Raw genomic sequence first — 18519 nt, forward strand, 5'->3', positions numbered from 1 at the left:
GTGTGTGTTGTGTATGTTTGTGTAGTAAGCAGAAGGAAAGGGCCCAGATTTGGGGGTTGGTACAGCTGCTGCTGGGGTGGAGGGGTTAGGGGTTGTGTGTGTGTGAGCGGGGGTTCCCAGATTTAGGGGTTGGTGGGGTGTGTGTGTGTGTGTGTGCGTGTGTCTGCCTCATATCAGAGAATCCGACGGACCCAGGCTGAGCAGCACTAATCTGAGGGGGCAAAACAAACACTGAGGCACGAACAGTCGCACACAGACAGGCTACGGTTCGAGGCTCCAAGCGCCACTGAACACACACCCCTCTGTGGACCAAGACAAAAACTTTGGCCACAGAATCCTTCAGCTCACTCAGCGCACTACTGCAGTGAGTCAAAAGGAAGTTTGACTGGAAGAAAAACATCCATTAGGCTTCATCATTGTACATATTTAAGATATTTAAAATGTATGAATTACAGTTTATTGGTTGGTCTAGCCTATAGGCTATGCTTTGATATAGAATCTAGTTAGAATGTTTATGCTATTTCTGCGCCGTCATAACGACCAACTACAGTTTAGCAGCACAACAAAGACGACCTTGCCTGGCTAATGTCAGAAACAACTACAGACACCGCAATAACAGAATGGCCATCTCCTTATACAGACATGAGAGAGAGAGAGAGAGAGGAGAGAAGAGGAGAGGAGAGGGAGAGAGAGAGAGGAGAGATTGTTGGACAAAAGGGGGGTAAAGAATGACAGACAGTCTCAATAGCTCAGGGCGGCTCAGAGTGTCTGCTGCCCCCCACCCCCCTCCCTCCGTCTGTCCCCCTGCCCCGACTACTTCCCCTCTCCTCCTCTCCACCCTCCAAGCATTGTGTGTCCCGTCATAAAAGCTTGTGGCCAGCCAAAGCGTCCAATCTGGATGCAGTCAGTGGTAGCCTGGTAAATGACACTGCATCAGCAAGCAAAACACTAACCAGCAAGATGGCTTTTTAAAAAACATTTTTTAACCTGTGGAGAAAAGGTTTCTAAACTCCATCTGAGTATGCTTGAGTTGTCAGTGATATGGGGGGGAGAAGGCCTACATGATACCAAACGCTCACTGACTCTACCTTTACAGCGTTGCTTCCCTGTTACCTTTACAGCGTTGCTTCCCTGTTACCTTTACAGCGTTGCTTCCCTGTTACCTTTACAGCGTTGCTTCCCTGTTACCTTTACAGCGTTGCTTCCCTGTTACCTTTACAGCGTTGCTTCCCTGTTACCTTTACAGCGTTGCTTCCCTGTTACCTTTACAGCGTTGCTTCCCTGTTACCTTTACAGCGTTGCTTCCCTGTTACCTTTACAGCGTTGCTTCCCTGTTACCTTTACAGCGTTGCTTCCCTGTTACCTTTACAGCGTTGCTTCCCTGTTACCTTTACAGCGTTGCTTCCCTGTTACCTTTACAGTGTTGCTTCCCTGTTACCTTTACAGTGTTGCTTCCCTGTTACCTTTACAGTGTTGCTTCCCTGTTACCTTTACAGTGTTGCTTCCCTGTCTGGGGAAAGTCCTATGCGTGTGTGCACCTGGCCTGGCAGTCATTCACCTGCTAGCTAGTTAGATATTTCCTCTCACCTCAAAACAGCAGGCAAACACATCCTGTTCCACTGAGCACAGCAGTGTAGCAGAGTAGAGACAGTGTTTGTGTGCCCGCCTGTGTCTGGGAAGGTCTCAACGCCAACATCAAACACATGGGGAAAAGGGCCATTGTTCGTTCAGCCAAGATGCAAGACTTGAAAAACGAAGTGAATGTGCAAGTTAAAAGGCTCAACCATTAGACAGGCAGGGAGGACCTAGACTGGACCCAAATATGTTGTGCTTAATTTGATTTCAACTGATAAAGGTGTTGCAGATTGTGACCACCCTGGGTGTTGCTTTAGGACCTTTGCTTCCTGCTTAGCCTAGTATTGACAACGAAACACTAGCCTTGGCACTGCAACTAAAAATAAACATGAAAAAAACAAAAGCCGAGACACTTGTTGGTTGACACTCAACAAAAGGTGTTTAATCTCAATCTGTCTGGGACAGACCCTTCAGAGCCATCAAAATGTCCCCAGTCTTCCTCCCACACACACATACCTTTACACACACAGCTTTACAGACACACACACACACATAGACACGCTGCATTTCAAAGCATTTAACTGAGTCACAGTCCAGACTGTATTGTTCTCTAGTTATGTGATACACTCTGGTTCACCTAGAGTTTGTCTGTCTGCGTCTCGCATCTCTGTGCTGTATTCACCACTGGACTGGGAGCTGAACTGAACGCATTGTTTGATTTGTCTGAAAGGGGATACTGCTGTCTGAGACGTCTCTCTTTCTGTTCCTTCGGCGTCTCTGTGTGTGTGTCTGTGTGTGTCTGTGTGTGTGTGTGTGTGTGTGTGTGTGTGTGTAGTCTTGGCAGATGGGTACAGATGGACACAGTGAAGTCCGTCTGCTCTGCCTGGTACCATCGCCATACCTCATTCCTCCAGAACCAGGAGTGCTTTGTGTGAGGATTCCCCAGTGTATGTGGGCACCGGGCCCTCTGCATTTTTGGCTTGTTGACTGCTTCTCTGTGTCCACGCACAGAGAGCATCCTGGGTATTGTGTGTGTGTGTGTGTGTGTGAGAGCTGTGCCAGGTCCGGTCGTGGCACGCTTCCTCCATGTGCTGTGTGTGTGTGTGTGTGTGTGTGTGTGTGTGTGTCCTTATGCTGTGTGTGTGTGAGGCGTGGTTAGTCAGCCCAGAGGAATGTGCTGCGGCTGGTTGCCGGGGCCTTGGGGAGGGTGTGGGCTGCTGGTTGGTTAGCAACTGCTGCTCTGTGTGGAGGCAGGGGTTAGGTTATATTAGTGAGAGACAGCTCTACCCTGACCACTATCTGTGGGGGAGAGGAACAGAGACAGCTCTATCCTGACCACTATCTGTGGGGGAGAGGAACAGAGAAAGCTCTACTCTACCATGCTTTGCCTTGGCCTGACCACTATCTACCACCACCACCACTACTACTACTGCTGCTGCCACTTTTTTATATTATTTCGTTTTAGTGTTAGGGACAGAAAGCATGCGTGGGAGGCTAAGAGACATTTGTGTTGTATAATGTTTTTTGGGGATGTCACTTCTTGCAATGGGGGGGGGGGCAGTAATATATAAGGTGGTGGGTCAAGTTCGGTTCAAATTATAAAGTCAAGCTCAATGTGACTTGGTGGAATGAAACTCTCGCCCATGCTTACGCCAATCCAATGCTTTTTAACTTGCCAGAGGCTGCGGAGCCGTAGGTAAACGTCCCGTCCCGCCCCCCTGGATTCCTTTTCCCAGTCACTGTTTCTTTATCTCTACGTTATGCACACACGTTTGTGGTCAACCTCCCTTCACATTTCTCACTGTCAACCGTGAATGATAATTCTTCCCGTTTTACCGGTGAAACGTCCGTCCATGCAGCATCTGCATGCTAACCATGTGATCTCTATCAGTTTCATGGGAATATTAATTTAGATCTTCTTGAGTGATACAGTGTTTTGAATGATGTATAGTGAGCCAATCTTTGAGCAGATGGTGTCAACAAACTGCAGCATAAGCTACCTGTGTTTAGTTTCAATCAAAACACATATTTTGCCTACTGTCACATTGTTGAGTTATGGCCACATGACAGAAAAATGCGACCGTTCGCACAATCATCCTGAAATGTCATTAGAAATGAGGTGGTGTGCACTGCATCGCAGTGCTAGCTGTGCCACTAGAGATCCTGGTTCGATTCCAGGCTCTGTCGCAGCCGGCCTTGATAGGGAGACCCATGGGGCGGTGCACAATTTGCCCAGCATCGTCCAGGGTAGGGGAGGGTTTGGCCGGCAGGGATGTTCTTGTCCCATCGCGCACTAGCGACTCCTGTGGCGGGCCGGGCGCAGTGCACGCTGACTCGGTCGCCAGGTGTACGGTGTTTCCTCCGGCACATTGGTGCAGCTGGCTTCCCGGGTTAAGCGGGCACTGTGTCAAGAAGCAGTGCGTCTCAGTTGGGTTGTGTTTTGGAGGACGCGCGACTCTCGATCTTCGCCTCTCCCGTGTCCGTACGGGAGTTGCGGCGATTGGACAAGACTGTAACTACCAATAGAATACCACGACACTGGGGAGAAAAAGGAGGTAAAATACCTAAAAATAAAAGATGAGGTGGTGTTTTTTTGTCTTACAGTAACGTTATACTATGCTATTATATTGGCAGGGGCGGCAGGTAGCGTTGGGCCAGTAACCGAAAGGCCACTGGTTTGAATGCCGGAGCCAACGAGGTGAGAAATCTGTCGCTGTGCCCTTGAGCAAGGCACTTAATCCTAATTGCTCCAGTGGCGCTGTACAACGGTGACACTGGCCATGACCCCACTTCCTGTGGGTGTCTCAGGGGGAGTTAGGAGTTGCAAGAAACACTTTTCCATTACACACTTGTGTGTAACAGGACAAATATAAGCACCCCACAAATAATAATAATAATAATATCTGTAATGTAGAATACTATCATTATGTGATCTTGCAGACTTTGATTCAGCTTTGATCTAACTTCATTAAAGGAGCACCATTCGCCATGGTAGCCTGTTCTCTACGACTAAAGTAGAGACTGCGTTAAGTAGAGAATCCCGCACATGCTCAGAAGAGTCGGGACCTTTAGCTGTCGGGAAGAGTCCAGAAAAGTCAGATCTGCAGCCACAATTTTAACTTTAGTAGTACGTGTAAGAAGAATCAAGTTAGCTACCCAGGCGATTTTTTCCGTTACCTAGTGATAGCTAGGAATAGTGATGCTCAAGCTGGCCCTTTTTGAAACATCGCCATCTCCTCATTTACCCACCACATTCAGTAGCTTGAAAACCCCACTGAAACTCCCATTAGATTTGTAGAAGATAAAAATGTTTTAGATGAACATAATTCATGATGGTTTATATTTTATTTTTGTTCTACTTGTGGAGTCAAAGATAAGTTTCAGTATAGTTAGAGTTTTTAAAAACGGGGATGTTCATTATTTTATTTCAGTTTACTACAAAAAAATGTATGATTGGTTTTAGTTTCAGTTTCAGTTTACTATAATAACCTTAGTGTGTGCGTGCGTACATGGTTTACATTTCCCTGTAAGTCACTTCGGTGGTATAATGCATTCTTAAATATTTTCTGAATCGCAACTAGGCCAGTTTATTAATCATTCCATACTTTATCTAGTAGACACCAGCACACACGCTTTTATTGATGTACAACGGCACCGTAGACCACTTGTGGTGGGAAAACAAATCTGTTTAATCATTTTGTTATCAGCTCAAGTTCCACCCCCTCTCCCTCCCTCCCTCCCCCTCTCTTCTTCCTGCTCCCCCTCTCTCCCCCTCCCTCCTGCTCTCTCTCCTGTCTCTTTCCCTTAGTGTTGTCACAATCCCAGAATTCTGACTTTGATACCGATAGCAGGTTAAGTAACAATTCGCGATACTCGCTACCACGGCTAAAAAAATAAGGCATATTAGCCAAAGTCACAGAATGGCACTTGATCCAGACACAAACTCAGGTACTGTCTTTCTCCTGCTCAAACATGCTGCAGTGTGAGTCGGCGGCCCCAGACTGCAGCCAGACGGACGTGTGTGGACAAGAGAGGCTGCTACTCCCGGGTCCTGGCCCCGAACCAAGAGTGAGAGGGGGTGAGCGAGCGAGCTGGAGAATTCTGTGCAGTCTGTTGCAGTTCTGCCCTCTCAGCTCCGCACCACAGTAAAAACCTACAGATTGGGATTGGTCAAGAGGGAAGACCAGTTCAAATCCAGTCAACTCATGAAACTAATTGACGATTGCTCCTAATTTTCAAATAGGATTGGTCAATTTTATTACATTTTATTCATTTGAATGTATTGAATTCACAGCCGCTGTGATTGGATTGACTCTGGGACTGTCTTCCTCCTAATCCTTAAGAGTGTTGATGCAACAATCTAATTAACATAATAAAAACATCCCCATCAAAATCTGTCAGTTTAAGCTAGGCATGTCGGTTTTGTTTGCATGGGCTGCGTCTCAATCCACCAATGTCGGCCTTCCACATCTGTGGTGGAAAGTGGCAGAAATACAGCGCTATTTGTCAGTCCAGGAGACATACCGAAAATCGGTCTTCTCAGGAAAACGTCTGTAGCGACCGAAAGGTTTGGCCTAATAACTAATATGACCACTATGACGAGCCTCTCAGGAACACCATGGTGGTCTCCATTTTGCTCCAAGACCCCCACAAGCCCCACGGGACTAGTCTGAAGTCGGTACTGCCGATGTGCCAACTTCTGTCTGTAGCGTCCGGACCGTTTGCGATACAAACTAATATGACCCCACTATGGAAAGGGGAGACTCCCGTGAAAACGATGGTGTTGTCCGTTTTGCTTTACGAACCCCACACGTGTCACAGAACTCACCTAGCCTAGAGTTCACTAAACCAAGTTTAACGACACGGAGAGCACATTACTCTTCTTCCTCCCTCAAACAGCGCAGACTCGTTCACTTAACAGCCGCCTCGACAGTCTCTGAGAAAGTCACTCTTAAAATGACTTGACAGATGTGAGAATGTTTGTTTTAGGCGGAAGTGGGCCTCTAACAGGCCTCTCATACCGAAGTTCCTGCCAGTGCCATCAGCATTGCTCAGGCGAGAGAGTGAGAGCGAGACGTCACCAAGCAATAAGTGCACACCGCAGAATGACTAAGACATAAATTTGGCCCAGAGCCCTGGTTTCTCGGAGCTACCCATTGTTTAAAAAGGAAAAATGACTGTCAAAACCACAAAGGTGTAAAGAGGCTAAGAGCAATAGCTTTGCACCACAAAATAAGAACACACTCTGGGTAGAGAACTGCCATTTTTGCACAACATTTCAGAAAATAAAAAATGTAACAGGAAATAAGACTACTGGTTTCCAAACAAACAAATCATGAATTGGATGTTTGGACAAGGAGGAAAGAAAATCATGAGGCCTAAAACTGCTCCATGACACACCACGGCTCACGCCGCCAGCATGAGACTCATGGGGCGGCACGCAATTGGCCCAGCGTCGTCCAGGGTAGGGGAGGGAATGTCCGGCAGGGATGTAGCTCAGTTGATAGAGCATGGCGTTTGTAACGCCAGGGTTGTGGGTTCGATTCCCACAGGGGGTAGGAAAAAATGTATGCATTCACTAACTGTAAGTCGCTCTGGATAAGAGCGTCTGCTAAATGACGTAAATGTAATAGGTTCTACTTCTCTCTGATTGCACGGCTTCTTAGAGGAGATTGCTGCTGTTAAACCCATTTGAAACGTTATCTAACAACTCAGGGCCTCTAAATCCATACTGGGCACCGAGGCATTAGTGTTTTACGCAGCTCCCATTTCAATCTGAAATAATTGTGCTTCATTTAGATCAGGTCAGTTGCTCAACTTCCTCAGGTTTAGGATTTGGGGTCTAGATCAGGTAGGTCAGTTGCTCAACTTCCTCAGCTTTAGGATTTGGGGTCTAGATCAGTGAGTAAGTACCTTGATCTGATGACTGGTGCCTGTGTTACTGGGCAATCCCATATATTAGACTTCCCCCAATGTCAAACACCCTTCCCCAAAGGACCTTTCGATGGATTTAATCTCAGAAGGATCCAAAACACCATAAATATATTTTTGCCCAATCGGGCATGGAACTGCCCTACTGTAACAACAGAAAGCCTAAGTGGGTAATGACCACTGCTCAAAGTAAATGATTAAAAGTAGGCCTATTTACTGGGAGGTCAATTCTCAATTGAACGTAACAATGTGACAACATATTACAGGTATTTTGTCATTCTCATTTGTCAACTAGGGTCTCCCCACAAACACCTGTCCTATAGGCTACACATGTTATTGTTCCATACAAGTCCACCACCATCAGCTCTATCAAGCCAGCTGTGACTGAGTGAAACCCGGTGCACAGTACAGAGATCCTGGTGCGTTACCGTAGCTTAGCTAGCTCATCAGCTGTGATGATAGTGATGATGAGGCGCTGGGGAATGAATGTGTCAGCCAGGAGAGCTCCCCATGACCCCCTCGACAGGCCTGAGCAAGCAGCTGCTGTCAGCCCCACCACAGGGGAATAAATAGGAACAGGCCTGCTGGGAAATGAGGGGCGTTATTCAGGGACAGGTTGTCCCCTAAGCACTGCTCTAGGATCAGCTTTCCCCATTCCAGTCCCAGCATTGACTATAAGGAGTGGGTATATGAAACTGGTCTGTGACAAGGGCTTATGGACAACCTGCACTACAGCCAGGGTATTAGGGAGATATTAGCATATTATACTTCCGGGGCAGATATCTTCAGCGCTACAAGCCTGGCTAAGAGGATATTCAATTGACTGAAGAATGCACAACACTTGTGATGGTCAAACAAGAATGTGGGAGTGCCTGATTAGCTCTAAATGTATCCTACTTCTGCCCACACACCCCCCACAGCTTGCTAACACACAGTCCATGTCAAACAATAGTGGAGATGGGATTTTGAAGGCCTATTCATTGATAAAGATGTGAGATGTTATTTTGTTGTAGACATAAGAAAAACGTGTGTATTAACTGCTGAAACTCAAAGGACAACGTCACTGTCATGGATGACAGTTTCAGCCAAACACAGGTCTGCTTTGTTGTGAGATGCTGAAATAACAACAGTGACTGCAGCAGGGTCACAGAAGTTGCCCAAACTTTAGCATTACATATTAGCGTGGCTGCAAATAAACAAAACATCGATACTGTATACTGAAGGACATGAAAGCTCTGAACAATAAACATGGATTGAGTTTACAAACATCAGATTGACTGAGCTGACAAGGAGGTGTAAATAGATGCTAGCTTTTCAGCATTAAAGGATGCAGCTGTGCAGCTGAAGAACTAGGCTAGGCCTAATTGATGGTTTTAAGGAGAGTACGTTTGGGTACTGTAGGGGTTGAAATATGTCAAGACAGCAGTGGATGTATTGCACAGCATGGCGAAAACGATGATTCAGTCTCGCCTACGCACCACCCTAGTAGAAAGCGCCCCAGATTAAGGCCAAATTATATAACTTCGTCACCCATTTGTGTTTTGAATTTTACAGCTGTCTATTGCACTATGCAGATTCGCCTCGTTTTCTGTATCATATATATCTACCGTCGGAGTGTGTAGTTTGATAGCTAGGACAGTGAACTATTATTCGTTGTGCAACAAAAGTGGCATGCAATGATGATTGTTGAAAACAAACATTGACAACCCTCAAAACATTAAACACTCGCTAGCTAGCTACATTTGCTAGCTAGCTATGTTTACTGTACTATGATTGCTAATGATGCAGACAAGAGGCAGCTCACTGTCTAACTTGCTCAGTTAGCTAGCTAGCTAACGTTAGCTGGCTAGTTACCTACCTATGGTTTGTGCAGGATGCCCAAACGCTCAAAAGCCAAACTATTCTTGAATGAGATATATTCACTGGCTACAATATCAAATTGTTTGCGAGGAAGGGAAAGCAACAACTGGAAAGTCCAACCTAACTAGCCAGCTTTGTATTTGAAATCTGTCACATTCAATCGATTCTACTTCTTGCTCACAAACATTGCAATGCATGCTTATAGTCGCTTACCTCGGTATGGTAATGCATTTCGTGTTGATATTCTGGGTTGTGATGGCTTTTTCCAATTCATCCAGTTGCCCTGTTTTCTTCAACTTCTTCACCAGGCTTTTCACTGCTTTTTCACACCATTTCTCCTCTTGTCCGTTCTGTTCGCCTTTTTTCCAACCCAAAAGCCTTTTCACAATGGGGGGAGTAAAAGGCAGAATTGACATATTGAGGTCAGTAAAGTCCTTCCAGTACTGTGGTCCTAGGTTTCGCAAGATACAGACGTAAATATTTTCTACAACTATCCAAAGGACAAAATGAAGTGGGCGCTTGAACAACGACTTTGTTAAATGCACACGTAGGCTGCACAAACAAAGTTGATTTGTATCTCCCAGTTTCAGCGCTGACGAGCTCCTGCTCAGAGATTACCGCACACTGTTCAACCCAGTAACACTCCGCGGCGAAACCTAGTTCGCTCTAGTCGATTCTACATGCATTCTTCATCCTCGCATAAATTAGGTTAAAAACAAAAAACATTCGTCATTTTGGACTAAGGATTTTGAAAAAAAAATTTGTAATATGGTTTCCTACGCGTTGGTATACGTGTGATTATTTTATCAACGAAGTTTGGCCAAATTCATAGTCATCCGCCGTCGTAGTCTGAAGTATGCTAAAAAATCTACTTCAAATGCAAACGCAGGACGACTACCCTCCGTAGACTCCCCATTCAGACTGCAAAGTAGATCTGTGAAAGCCCTAAGGCTGCAGCTGACCAAAATGTGCAGCGTCTGCATTGCATGGGCCCTGCCTTTCGCCTGGCCCCGGCCCATACCAATTGCCAGCAGTGATTCAAAACTCCACATAACGATCAAGTCTGATACATTATGTAACATTCCATAATGCATGCAGCACCATCACTGAATAAAACATAGAGGCCTATAGAAGATCACTAGGTTCCTAAAGTATGTCATCTCTGTTTATTAGAAAAACATAACATAAACAATATTTCAGTCCAGAACTCAGGAGAGGCTTTCCTCTTGTCTAAGCATTTGGGAAACATGTTGAAGGGGTCCACTCCCAATCTGTTCCAGATGATTGGACAGAATCCACACAACACACCACTGAAGTACATGTCATACTTTCCTCTCAATAGAACACAATCCTAAAACCATGATTGCTACAAGACTGTGGCAATCAAATCAAATTGTACTTGTCACATGTGCCGAATACAAAAGGTGTAGACTTTTACCGTGAAATGCCTACTTACGAGCCTTTTCCCAACAATGCAGAGTTAAACAGTAAGAAAAATGTGCAAAAAAGGAAAGAGTAACACTATAAAATAACAATAACGAGACTATATACAAGAAGTACCAGTACTGAGTCAACGTGCAGGGGTACGAGGTAGTGGAGGTGATTGAGGTAATATGTACAGTACATGTAAGTAGGGATAAAAGTGACTAGGCAATCAGGATAGATAACGATGTGTGTGTGTGTGTGTGTGTGTGTGTGGCGTCAACATGCATGTGTGTGTTTTGTGTGTGTTGCAGTGTCAATGTAGTATGTGTGAGTGTGTGGGTATAGTCCAGTGAGTGTGCATAGAGCCGGTGCAAGAGATTCAGTGAAAATAAAAAAGGGGTCAATGCAAATAACCAGGGTAGATATTTGATTAACTGTTCAGCAGTCTTATGGATTGGGGGTAGAAGCTGTTCAGAGCCTTTTGGTCCCAGACTTGGCGTTCCGGTATCGTTTGCCATGCAGTAGCAGAGATAAGGAAATGGGAAAGTTATGTAAACCATCTGGAGAGTAAGTCTATAGTATAGTGTTGTTATTGTGTAAGGGGGGAGGGGGGGGGGGGAGAGAGGAGAATAGGTCTATAGTGTAGTGTTGTTATTGTGGGGGGGATATAGAGAGAGAGGAGAGTAGGTCTATAGTATAATGTTGTTATTGTGGGGGGGGGATATAGAGAGAGTAGAGTAGGTCTATAGTATAGTGTTGTTATTGTGGGGGAGTATAGAGAGAGTAGAGTAGGTCTATAGTATAGTGTTGTTATTGTGGGGGGAGGGTATAGTGAGAGAGGAGAGTAGGTCTATAGTATAGTGTTGTTATTGTCGGGGGAGGGTATAGAGAGAGAGGAGAGTAGGTCTATAGTATAGTGTTGTTATTGTGGGGGGGTATAGTGAGAGAGGAGAGTAGGTCTATAGTATAGTGTTGTTATTGTGGGGGGGTATAGAGAGAGGAGAGTAGGTCTATAGTGTAGTGTTGTTATTGTGGGGGGGGGTATGAGAGAGAGAGGAGAGTAGGTCTATAGTATAGTGTTGTTATTGTGGGGGGTATAGAGAGAGGAGAGTAGGTCTATAGCATAGTATTGTTATTGTGGGGGGAGTATAGAGAGAGAGGAGAGTAGGTCTATAGTATAGTGTTGTTATTGTGGGGGGATATAGAGAGAGTAGAGTAGGTCTATAGTATAGTGTTGTTATTGTGGGGGAGTATAGAGAGAGTAGAGTAGGTCTATAGTATAGTGTTGTTATTGTGGGGGGAGGGTATAGAGAGAGAGGAGAGTAGGTCTATAGTATTGTGTTGTTATTGTGGGGGAGGGGTATAGAGAGAGTAGAGTAGGTCTATAGCATAGTGTTGTTATTGTGGGGGGGGTATAGTGAGAGAGGAGAGTAGGTCTATAGCATAGTATTGTTATTGTGGGGGAGTATAGAGAGAGAGGAGAGTAGGTCTATAGTATAGTGTTGTTATTGTGGGGGGATATAGAGAGAGTAGAGTAGGTCTATAGTATAGTGTTGTTATTGTGGGGGAGTATAGAGAGAGTAGAGTAGGTCTATAGTATAGTGTTGTTATTGTGGGGGGGAGGGTATAGAGAGAGAGGAGAGTAGGTCTATAGTATTGTGTTGTTATTGTGGGGGGGAGGGGTATAGAGAGAGTAGAGTAGGTCTATAGCATAGTGTTGTTATTGTGGGGGGGTATAGTGAGAGAGGAGAGTAGGTCTATAGTATAGTGTTGTTATTGTGGGGGGGGTAGAGAGAGAGAGGAGAGTAGGTCTATAGTATAGTGTTGTTATTGTGGGGGGGGTATAGAGAGAGAGGAGAGTAGGTCTATAGTATAGTGTTGTTATTGTGGGGGGTTTAGAGAGAGAGGAGAGTAGGTCTATAGTATAGTGTTGTTATTGTGGGGGGGTATAGAGAGAGAGGAGAGTAGGTCTATAGTATAGTGTTGTTATTGTGGGGGAGTATAGAGAGAGTAGAGTAGGTCTATAGTATAGTGTTGTTATTGTGGGGGGAGGGTATAGAGAGAGAGGAGAGTAGGTCTATAGTATTGTGTTGTTATTGTGGGGGGAGGGGTATAGAGAGAGTAGAGTAGGTCTATAGCATAGTGTTGTTATTGTGGGGGGTATAGTGAGAGAGGAGAGTAGGTCTATAGTATAGTGTTGTTATTGTGGGGGGTATAGAGAGAGAGGAGAGTAGGTCTATAGTATAGTGTTGTTATTGTGGGGGGGGTATAGAGAGAGAGGAGAGTAGGTCTATAGTATAGTGTTGTTATTGTGGGGGGGGTTTAGAGAGAGAGGAGAGTAGGTCTATAGTATAGTGTTGTTATTGTGGGGGGGGGTATAGAGAGAGAGGAGAGTAGGTCTATAGTATAGTGTTGTTATTGTGGGGGAGTATAGAGAGAGTAGAGTAGGTCTATAGTATAGTGTTGTTATTGTGGGGGGAGGGTATAGTGAGAGAGGAGAGTAGGTCTATAGTATAGTGTTGTTATTGTCGGGGAGGGTATAGAGAGAGAGGAGAGTAGGTCTATAGTATAGTGTTGTTATTGTGGGGGGTATAGTGAGAGAGGAGAGTAGGTCTATAGTATAGTGTTGTTATTGTGGGGGGGGTATAGAGAGAGGAGAGTAGGTCTATAGTGTAGTGTTGTTATTGTGGGGGGGTATAGAGAGAGAGGAGAGTAGGTCTATAGTATAGTGTTGTTATTGTGGGGGGGTATAGAGAGAGGAGAGTAGGTCTATAGCATAGTATTGTTATTGTGGGGGAGTATAGAGAGAGAGGAGAGTAGGTCTATAGTATAGTGTTGTTATTGTGGGGTGGGATATAGAGAGAGTAGAGTAGGTCTATAGTATAGTGTTGTTATTGTGGGGGAGTATAGAGAGAGTAGAGTAGGTCTATAGTATAGTGTTGTTATTGTGGGGGGAGGGTATAGAGAGAGAGGAGAGTAGGTCTATAGTATTGTGTTGTTATTGTGGGGGGAGGGGTATAGAGAGAGTAGAGTAGGTCTATAGCATAGTGTTGTTATTGTGGGGGGGTATAGTGAGAGAGGAGAGTAGGTCTATAGCATAGTATTGTTATTGTGGGGGAGTATAGAGAGAGAGGAGAGTAGGTCTATAGTATAGTGTTGTTATTGTGGGGGGGGATATAGAGAGAGTAGAGTAGGTCTATAGTATAGTGTTGTTATTGTGGGGGAGTATAGAGAGAGTAGAGTAGGTCTATAGTATAGTGTTGTTATTGTGGGGGGAGGGTATAGAGAGAGAGGAGAGTAGGTCTATAGTATTGTGTTGTTATTGTGGGGGGAGGGGTATAGAGAGAGTAGAGTAGGTCTATAGCATAGTGTTGTTATTGTGGGGGGTATAGTGAGAGAGGAGAGTAGGTCTATAGTATAGTGTTGTTATTGTGGGGGGGTATAGAGAGAGAGGAGAGTAGGTCTATAGTATAGTGTTGTTATTGTGGGGGGTATAGAGAGAGAGGAGAGTAGGTCTATAGTATAGTGTTGTTATTGTGGGGGGGGTTTAGAGAGAGAGGAGAGTAGGTCTATAGTATAGTGTTGTTATTGTGGGGGGGTATAGAGAGAGAGGAGAGTAGGTCTATAGTATAGTGTTGTTATTGTGGGGGGTATAGAGAGAGAGGAGAGTAGGTCTATAGTATAGTGTTGTTATTGTGTGTGGGGGGGGGGGGGGTATAGAGAGAGAGGAGAGTAGGTCTATAGTATAGTGTTGTTATTGTGGGGGGGGGGTTAGAGAGAGAGGAGAGTAGGTCTATAGTATAGTGTTGTTATTTTGGGGGGGTATAGAGAGAGAGGAGAGTAGGTCTGTAGTATAGTGTTGTTATTGTGTTCTGGATATGGGGGGGAGGGGAGGTTAGGGGATTTATCAGTGTAGACTGAGAATGCAATGCATCACCCTGGTAGGGACTTTCCAGTAGGATCTCTGCTTTCTCCCAGCCCCAGCAGTAGAATCTCTGCTTTCTCCCAGCCCCAGCAGTAGGATCTCTGCTTTCTCCCTGCCCCAGCAGTAGGACCTCTGCTTTCTCCCAGCCCCAGCAGTAGGATCTCTGCTTTCTCCCTGCCCCAGCAGTAGGACCTCTGCTTTCTCCCAGCCCCAGCAGTAGGATCTCTGCTTTCTCCCAGCCCCAGCAGTAGGACCTCTGCTTTCTCCCAGCCCCAGCAGTAGGATCTCTGCTTTCTCCCTGCCCCAGCAGTAGTATCTCTGCTTTCTCCCAGCCCCAGCAGTAGGATCTCTGCTTTCTCCCAGCCCCCAGCAGTAGCATCTCTGCTTTCTCCCAGCCCCAGCAGTAGGATCTCTGCTTTCTCCCTGCCCCAGCAGTAGTATCTCTGCTTTCTCCCAGCCCCAGCAGTAGGATCTCTGCTTTCTCCCAGCCCCAGCAGTAGGATCTCTGCTTTCTCCCAGCCCCAGCAGTATAATCTTTGCTTTCTCCCAGCCCCAGCAGTAGGATCTCTGCTTTCTCCCTGCCCCAGCAGTAGTATCTCTGCTTTCTCCCAGCCCCAGCAGTAGGATTTTGCTTTCTCCCAGCCCCAGCAGTAGGATCTCTGCTTTCTCCCAGCCCCAGCAGTAGGATCTCTGCTTTCTCCCAGCCCCAGCAGTAGGATCTCTGCTTTCTCCCAGCCCCAGCAGTAGGATCTCTGCTTTCTCCCAGCCCCAGCAGTAGGATCTCTGCTTTCTCCCAGCCCCAGCAGTATAATCTTTGCTTTCTCCCAGCCCCAGCAGTAGAATCTTTGCTTTCTCCCAGCCCCAGCAGTAGGATCCCTGCTTTCTCCCAGCCCCAGCAGTAGGATCTCTGCTTTCTCCCAGCCCCAGCAGTAGGATCCCTGCTTTCTCCCAGCCCCAGCAGTAGGATCCCTGCTTTCTCCCAGCCCCAGCAGTAGAATCTCTGCTTTCTCCCAGCCCCAGCAGTAGGATCTCTGCTTTCTCCCAGCCCCAGCAGTAGGATCTCTGCTTTCTCCCAGCCCCAGCAGTAGGATCTCTGCTTTCTCCCAGCCCCAGCAGTAGGATCTCTGCTTTCTCCCTGCCCCAGCAGTAGTATCTCTGCTTTCTCCCAGCCCCAGCAGTAGGATCTCTGCTTTCTCCCAGCCCCAGCAGTAGGATCTCTGCTTTCTCCCAGCCCCAGCAGTAGTATCTCTGCTTTCTCCCAGCCCCAGCAGTAGTAGTGACGTGAGTAGGTACTTGTTGCTATAAGTAGTATGGTGAAGGCCAGCATGCACACAACCTGCCCCAGCTTGTCCAGGCCAGGCTAACATAACCCTAGCTCAAGCAAGATACATTTAACATTTAATGGGCAGTACTCACACACACACACACACACACACACACACACACACACACACACACACACACACACACACACACACACACACACACACACACACACACACACACACACACTCACACACACACACACACACACACACGTACAAGCCCCCTATCTGTGAAGGGTGTAGAATGGTCAGAGAGGGGGGTAGCGAGGGTCAGATATACAGTATATGTAAGTAGCAGCACTGGTTGGGTGGTTTCTCAAGGTGGAAGTGTTTCAAATCATTTGCTATATTCGGCCTATTGTCATTTTCTGTGGTCATATCTATTAGCTACATCACTGTCCAATCTTCTGTACTTTTGTCTTAGAATCAGAAAAATAAAGAACTATCTGAGTGTAGACCAATCTCCTAGAAGCTCCAACAATTGACAGTTGACGTTCTTCCTAGAATAGTAACATTGACCTGCTGTTGCTATTTTAGTGTGTGGGTACTGGCTCATTGACCAGCGTCCACCTCGTCTGCCTGTCTTAACACACTGCATAGCCTGTTGTAAGAATACCGCTCCCTTAAAGCTCAGCATGACTGACCCTTTCCCTGGTATCTATTACCATGAGATGGCAATGTATATTTTTACATCAGCTAAAGGCGTGGCCTCCTCTTCCTTCATACCTGCTGTCAAAAGAACCTCCAAACCTTTTATAAATAGATTTCTAAAGGGTGGCCTGTTACTGGTATGACTTTAATGTTCTGGTTGGTGATATCAACATAACAGCCAGTTCCACAGGAATACTGTTGGACTGCTTCTTCTTTAAAGGGGCAATCTGCGATGCTACGTCCATTTTTTTGGACTTTTAAATTCATGATATATGCCCATTGAGTCTTGAAGATTACAACTTATAAATGTCTCATGAGCTTCGATCAATTGTCTAACTCAAAATATAAGCTTGTTTTTCCTCCTTTGTTGGTAAACAATGTAATTGTGAACAAACACTGTATAGCCTTAGAAGATGGTTAAAACGGTCATTTTGTTCTCATGGATGGTCAGTCCTTAACTCTGTCTAGGAATTTGAGAGTGCTTACATTTCTCCAGGCTCAACCCATCGGCTATTTACCAAATCAGTGGTGGGGTGATCCACGTTGTTATTGTTTGAACTGCAGATTGCCCTTTTAAATATTATATCTGTTTTATGTTATCTTTGTGTTATCAGTTATCCTGATTACACGGATCCTGCCTGAAATAAATAAGCAACAACTCAAATCATCCCAAAATGTGTTTTCATCTGGTTTTTTTGTGCAGTAAACAACCAGATGTGTTTAAGTGTTTAAGAGTGTCCCGCAGCAGTCAGTTGCAGGGCCTCGTGGTTTTCTCTACCTCCGGGTCTGTGGTTACAACCAAACTGCCTGCACATAGAGACAGCACAGACAATCATAAGAGCACTTGCTTCCTCCCAGCACTCACTGTGTGCTGTGCTATGTTGACAGGTTGGAGAGAGAGAGAGAGAGAGAGAGAGAGAGAGAGAGAGAGAGAGAGAGAGAGAGAGAGAGAGAGAGAGAGAGAGAGAGAGAGAGAGAGAGAGAGAGAGAGAGAGAGAGAGAGCTCTACCATGCGTCGCATGTAGCCGTCCCGCACTAGGCCCGCCACCTGTTTATGCCCTCCGGGACTGGGACAGCCAAGACAGCTGGTTTGGTTTGGAGTGTTGGGTGGAAGGGGATGGGCTAAACAGATGGGCTGCAGTAGACGGGAGCAGGGATTGGGGTGGGAGCAGGGTAGGGGGATGCTGTGAAGAATTACCCAGCACAAAAGGCACGTCGGCAGAGCTGAATGGGGTAATGACCATGTACAATCCGATGGACGATAATGGCATTGTGGTGGACTGGACTCTGGGGACACTTGGGGAGGAGGAAGGGGCGGGTGTGTGTTATGTCAGCTGGTGTCCCAGAGCAGGACGGGAGGGTAGAAGAAAAGGAAGCTGAGTCTTTGTGCTGCTCTGATAAGATGAAAACACTGGAGCTAACCTGATAAAACCACCTTGGTCTGGTGTGGATTGCTTGCTGACACGTCACATCAAGTTTGTGCTACATACAACTAAACTAAACGTATAGTACTTCATTTCATCGTTAATACATTTCAAATACAAAATATAGTAAAAACGTTCAATAGTTGTTATATAAAACACTGAAGCCTTCAGCAGAATCAAAGGCCCTAAATCAAAACCGGTTTCCAACAACCAGAGCACTTTTGTAGTCATGTAACTAAACAATGTAGCGTGAAATAAACTTTAGAGCATGTTGTCTCAATGCCTCGGAAGTTTCATATCTAACATATCTAACACCAGTGATATTACATGCAAACATTTGATCATTGACACCCATCTCAGATTAATGATGCTGACGCCAGTGTCATTGTGTGTGTGTGTGTGT

At 45.8% G+C, this 18519-nt stretch overlaps 2 protein-coding genes across 2 annotated transcripts in view; one reads left to right on the forward strand and one right to left on the reverse strand.

Annotated features, from left to right (window-relative positions):
- Window positions 1-16083, reverse strand: part of LOC121572477 — a 50865-nt gene extending 34782 nt beyond the window's left edge. The window contains exons 1-2 of the mRNA XM_045225463.1: window positions 14729-16083; window positions 9580-9969 (exon numbers count right to left, since the gene is read on the reverse strand). Coding sequence (XP_045081398.1) covers window positions 9580-9969; window positions 14729-16083 — 1745 coding nt within the window. The remainder of the gene's footprint in view (window positions 1-9579; window positions 9970-14728) is intronic.
- Window positions 16084-17934: 1851 nt separating this feature from the next.
- LOC121582277 (lysyl oxidase homolog 1-like) overlaps window positions 17935-18519 on the forward strand; it is a 13073-nt gene continuing 12488 nt past the window's right edge. Inside the window, exon 1 of the mRNA XM_045225464.1 lies at window positions 17935-18029. Within this exon, the coding sequence (XP_045081399.1) occupies window positions 17935-18029 (95 nt within the window). The remainder of the gene's footprint in view (window positions 18030-18519) is intronic.

Source organism: Coregonus clupeaformis, chromosome 15 (assembly GCF_020615455.1).
Source record: "Coregonus clupeaformis isolate EN_2021a chromosome 15, ASM2061545v1, whole genome shotgun sequence".
Lineage (NCBI taxonomy): Eukaryota > Metazoa > Chordata > Actinopteri > Salmoniformes > Salmonidae > Coregonus > Coregonus clupeaformis.